Source organism: Sinocyclocheilus rhinocerous, unplaced genomic scaffold (assembly GCF_001515625.1).
Source record: "Sinocyclocheilus rhinocerous isolate Xijiao unplaced genomic scaffold, SAMN03320098_v1.1 scaffold2216, whole genome shotgun sequence".
NCBI lineage: Eukaryota > Metazoa > Chordata > Actinopteri > Cypriniformes > Cyprinidae > Sinocyclocheilus > Sinocyclocheilus rhinocerous.
In genome coordinates, this window is record NW_015641008.1 from 270,068 (window position 1) to 275,445 (window position 5,378).

General features: G+C 38.2%; 1 protein-coding gene across 2 annotated transcripts in view; it reads left to right on the forward strand.

Annotated features, from left to right (window-relative positions):
• Positions 1 to 591: 591 nt before the first annotated feature.
• Positions 592 to 5,378, forward strand: part of ptenb (phosphatase and tensin homolog B) — a 14,491-nt gene continuing 9,704 nt past the window's right edge. For both annotated transcript variants that reach the window (XM_016569562.1, XM_016569563.1), the window contains exon 1: positions 592 to 1,280. In XM_016569562.1, the coding sequence (XP_016425048.1) occupies positions 1,202 to 1,280 (79 nt within the window). In that variant the 5' untranslated portion in view covers positions 592 to 1,201. The remainder of the gene's footprint in view (positions 1,281 to 5,378) is intronic.

Sequence of the window (5,378 nt, forward strand, 5' to 3'; positions counted from 1 at the left end):
AATTACCAAATGGTGTGCTTGTGTCTTTATGCAGTAGCCTGACTTACTTTTCTGCTTGCGTAAGCATTTCAGCAATTTCCTGCCTTCTATTGTAGCAGGGTAGTACAGGCATTGGTGAGGGGGCTATCTACGCGCATTCTGATATTTTCCCCCTATACTGTAGTTTTTCAAAAATATACATTCCATGTTGTTCTTTTCAGTCATTATGTGTCAAACCAATGAATAATTCTTTCAAAAAATGAAACGAGAGTGCTGGTGTGTATTACCTACATACTGACTTGAAATCTGATATAAAATATTGGAAACTTCCCTCATTTCTGTACACACGTGACCCTGGAACAAAAAGTAGTTCGTTTGTGCTCTATCTGTATTCTTCCGCTTGCTGTACTTAAAAAATAATAAAATTGTTAATGTATTTTTTTATTTAATGTCATAACAGCTAAATATTTGTACCTAATAATGTGTATATCTACATACTGAAACACAGAAAAATCATTGGTATATTCATAAAATACTGCATACATGGAACTATTTGGCACAGCGTATGAATATGTTGGCCGAACGTCACCTTTTTTCAATGGGAAGCCATGATGGAAGTTTGAGAGTTTAACAGAGGAGAAGTGAAGGAAAAGGACCCGAGTTGAGTCCGTTCCTACGAGACATTTAAATATCGAGTTTTTATTTCTTGGTGGAGGCTGTCACCTTTCATTTCATGTGTTGGAACCTGGGCATCGCGGATTGTTGCAATGTTCGATGGCTTTTATTTTTTTAAGGATGGGTAGACGAGCTAGCGCGCTAGCCGTTGAAGCTAGCAGCTAGACGGAGCGCGAGCTGAGCGGGAGCGGGGCTTTGACAACCGTTCTTGAAGTGGAAGCTTACGGAGAGGACCCTCTCTCCGCCTTTCCGTTCAATCACGGCGCCTACGGTGCGAACAGAGACTTGTCGTGCACTAGAAATTCTGCAGTTTGAGACGTGGGACGTCGCTTATCTTTTCACCCGGGGCTCGTCTGAGCTGAGGAGGGCATTTTGGAAGCCGGGCCTGTGGTGGTTTGGAGCGAGGCCCTTGATGAGAGATCCACAGCAGACTCCTTTCTAGTTAGCAGGGGGACTGCGAAACGAGCAGAGCATTAAATTGACCGATCGTCGGAAAGCAACAATACTCTCACTCACACTAAAAACCTTAAAGACTCCTGTCACAGCCATGGCTGCGATCATAAAGGAAATTGTCAGCCGAAACAAATATAGATACCAGGAAGATGGATTCGACTTGGACTTGACCTGTATCCTCTTTGATCAATCAAATGTCCCTGTTCTGTCTATTGTGTAGAAACCAGTGTCTGCTGTGAAGGTAATGGCTTGCATCTTGTTCTAAATCGAGAAATATCTAACGTTTGATCGGAGGATACATACGAAATGAGCGTTTGTTAATTTTAAATGATTTTTTTTTGCACAAACTATTGGCACTGGCACCTAACGTTAGTCGGCGACTGGAACTTGACATGATCTAGCTACTCTAACGTTATTAGTTTCTGTATCTGGATCAAGTCGAAGACAGCGCCGTTTAGATTCATGTCAGTTCTCAATTTAACCAAATTAACGAGCAGACAGAAAATCAACAGACTGCACGCGCACTCATTTCATCCGTACAGTTGTTCTGGGCTAGTTGCATGTGCAAACTACAATATAAGCAACGCCAGTTAGGTTGTAAAATGTCATTTTCCCTTCTTATGTAATCTGATCCATCGATTGGCTGCTAATCTGTAATCCAGTACACAAAACGCGTTCATTTCAACTCAAGGCTTCTTGCACCAAAACTGTAATTTGGGGGTTTAAAACAAAAGATGCGTCGCGTAGAGGACTCGCTGGCTTATGTAATGCGATGGATTAGATGAAATGCACAAGCAGTGTCACACAAAGAGCCATTGCATCAGCTGCTCGCAGAAAATAGATCTCGCGTTCTATTTGGTGTAGTTTTGATTGAGCAAAAATGAGTCGGTTCACACGCTTGTGTACAAAAGGAAATGCTTTAGTATGTGAAGTATGCCTTTTTCGTAATCGCAGGAAGAGATCCGCGCAGTCCTGTTAAAGAGGACTCCCTCTGTTGAGCTGCATTTTAGAAACGTCACCGATGCCTGCTCACTTATGTGCCATATGTCATTGTCAATGTCATTTGCGTTTTTCAAGCACAGGTATTGTTTGAATGTACATTGTTGGTTTTGTGATGGCTTTGATCGGGCGCATTACATCTTGCAGATGAAGTGCAAAGCATAAGTGGTTTGATTGCTCGTTTTATTTCAGCAGGATTCAGTGATATTGAACATTAACACCAAACCTGACGTTTAGCTGTAGTCCTGTTAACCTCACTGTCCCATTCGTTGCCCTGTAATATACAAAAAGGCAGGTGTACCAAACACTAAGAAACAGGACTGGAAGGACAGTTAGAGGGCAGGATCCAATCATTGAAGAGGTGCAATTATTTCTCTGTATAGCGCTGTAACAATGGCAATAGGCATCTGGTAGGCCTTGGTGCATGTTTTGTCGAGAATTTTGAAATGTTAAGTATATTTACACTAATTTACACCATGCTGTTTTGCTTTACATCTAGTGTATTACATGAGTAGCCTGTGAATGAATTGATTGCATGGATGTTGATTTGCCCCGGCCTGCTTAGATGGTGTGTGGGTTCACTATATTGCATTGTATCATGCTATGCACTCATTGCATTTACAACACACAGTGTGTTGAAGTGGAATGTAGAACTCCCTGTTCTTACAGAAGTTTTGAAAGGATAAATATGGAGAATGATTTCATTCTTTCAGTCCCTTTTTATGTTACTGATGAGGCAACACTGTCTACGGCAATGATTGGTGAGAATACAAACTCTTCATTTGATGAAATACATCCTTTATGATCATTCGTCATGAAATATGTTCACTAGATTTAAGATTTCATTTTTTTCTTTAACTTCTATGAAGTTAGCCAAGATTAGACTAAAATTCGTCTAAAGCATTTCTGGATAGAGGAACTGGCCTTACTGTATCTGCACAGCTATTGCTCTTGATGTACACAGTGCTCAACAAATAAGTTTTTTTTTTTTTAGGGTTTTAGCTTTTATTTGATCCATTTATTTCCAGTACATTTGCAGTTTTCATTAAAAGGTTTGTTGATCATTTTATGTCTGCAAGACAAAAATCAAAACAAACAAACACAAATGTGCAAGGTAATGTCAGTGCAGCACTCACCTGATTGGACAAATGACAGTTCTGCGCGAAACTGTCCAACAATGGCCCCGGACGGTTTTTATTGTCAAACCTTCAATTATTTGTATGTCCAGTGAGTATGAATGAGGCATGGTTGCCTCATTCAGTGCATCATATTTATAGCTAGTTGTTTATTTATGCATGGCATTTTTCTTAAGAAATATGGTCACGTTTGCCATGACCAAAGAGGTCATGGTGATTTAAATTTAGATAATATTGTGCGCCTATCTTAGAAAGCTAGATACGTGGTATGCATTTTTCTACATATTTTGTTCTTGGTAATTAATATAGGGAGCTTTTTAAAAGAGCAACTAATTTTTGTTATTGATTAAATATCCACCTTGAATTTGACCAGATCACTATGATCTGTGTTTACTAAATGCGAGTGAATTTGTCATCTCTTAGCTTCCTTAACTTTTCACTGTTTTATGACCTTTTTAGACATCATTTAAAAATAATTTAAATTTATAATGATTGTCATGTGAAAACAGTGAAAGTCTAATTTCCTGGCTGGTTCAGATGGTAAAACCTTAATCTCTGAGCTCATATCCATACAGCTGTCAAAAAATTTTTTTTTCTTCTTTGCTGAAGTGTCAAGTTTGCTGGTTCAGGAGTGAGAACCACATGCTACACCATCCGAGAACACAAGACGTTGCTTACCGTCATCTAGTCTAGACTTTTTTTTTTTTTTCCTAGAGCATTCTGTCAGAGGCCATCATTGTATGCTACTATGATTGATTGATTTTTTTTTTTTTGAGATTGTAATTAAGGGTTTGTTTAACTCGTTTGCATACAGATTGAAGTGATCATGATAGATTTAACATTTAATATTTTGTTGTATTTCAACAACAATAATACAACACATTTTTGTTGTATTTTTGTTAAATTGAAGTTGATTTAAACAATTATGAGTCTCGTTTTGATAAATATTGATAGAATTGCTTTGCCGCCAGTTCATCTGCTATATCAGGGTCTGATTAGATCTTCTTTGATAATAAAGGACTGAAAGTGTATGTCAGGCTGAAGAAGTGATGCACTCGTTATGGAAAGGTGAGGAAGGAAAGTGATTCCAGGCTGGGCTGAGGCACAGTGTGATTTATTTAGTGCCCCTGTGTGGCCCTCTGGGTTAGAGGTCTATGCATTGGTCTCTTACAGCGAGAGCCATCTGTTCTATATTACCCAGAATGCTGTTATCTGAGCTCTCATTGCACAACTAAAAAGTAAAACGCTACTTTAGTGGAAATGAGTAAGTTCTCATCTGAAACCGGGACTTGGTGTTTGTTAGTTTCCTGCTCCTTGTGGCGTCATTTAGCTGCTCTGCATTGTTCACCAACGTTGTCTGTTTTGGATATGTGTTTAACTGGTTGATATAATTGTGTAAGACAAGAGGCCAGTGGACTTTATAAATGGGTTCATATTTAATCAGATGATTGTAGTTTTTTTTGTTCCTCCTGTCTAGTGGTCGACAGATATGTGGTTTTTGACAGCCGATGCCGATATCTTGGAAAGCAGGGTGGCTGATAAAAAGCAGATATAATTTTATTTATTTTAATTAATATTCAAGAAATTTGAAATCATTTATTTGTGGATTAAAAAATAAATGTGTAAAATAAACATACTTATACTTAAAGGGTTAGTTCAGCCAAAAATAAAAATTAGGCTGTGTTTTACTCACCCCCGATGCATCCTAGGTGTATATGACTTTCTTCTTTCAGACGAATCTGAGTACAGCGATAGAGCTTGAAAGATCAAAGACAATTTTTAATATAACTCCGACTGGATTCGTCTGAAAGAAGAAAGTCATATACACCTAGGATGCATCGGGGGTGAGTAAAACACAGCCTAATTTTTATTTTTGGCTGAACTAACCCTTTAAGATGACAAAGTATTTTTCACAAATAATTAAATATTTAATAAAAATACAATTAAAAAGGAAGTAAACACTGTAACTAACAGGGCACTCAGTATTCTGGGAAGTTTGTGTGCATTGGGAATCATATTTTTCCCAAAGCCAAGGTAACACTCATTTTACATACAGCACACAGTGAAAATGACATGAATATTACAGTGGGCAAATGCATACAGCGCAGCATAATTTGAAATCACGAGTTTAAAGTT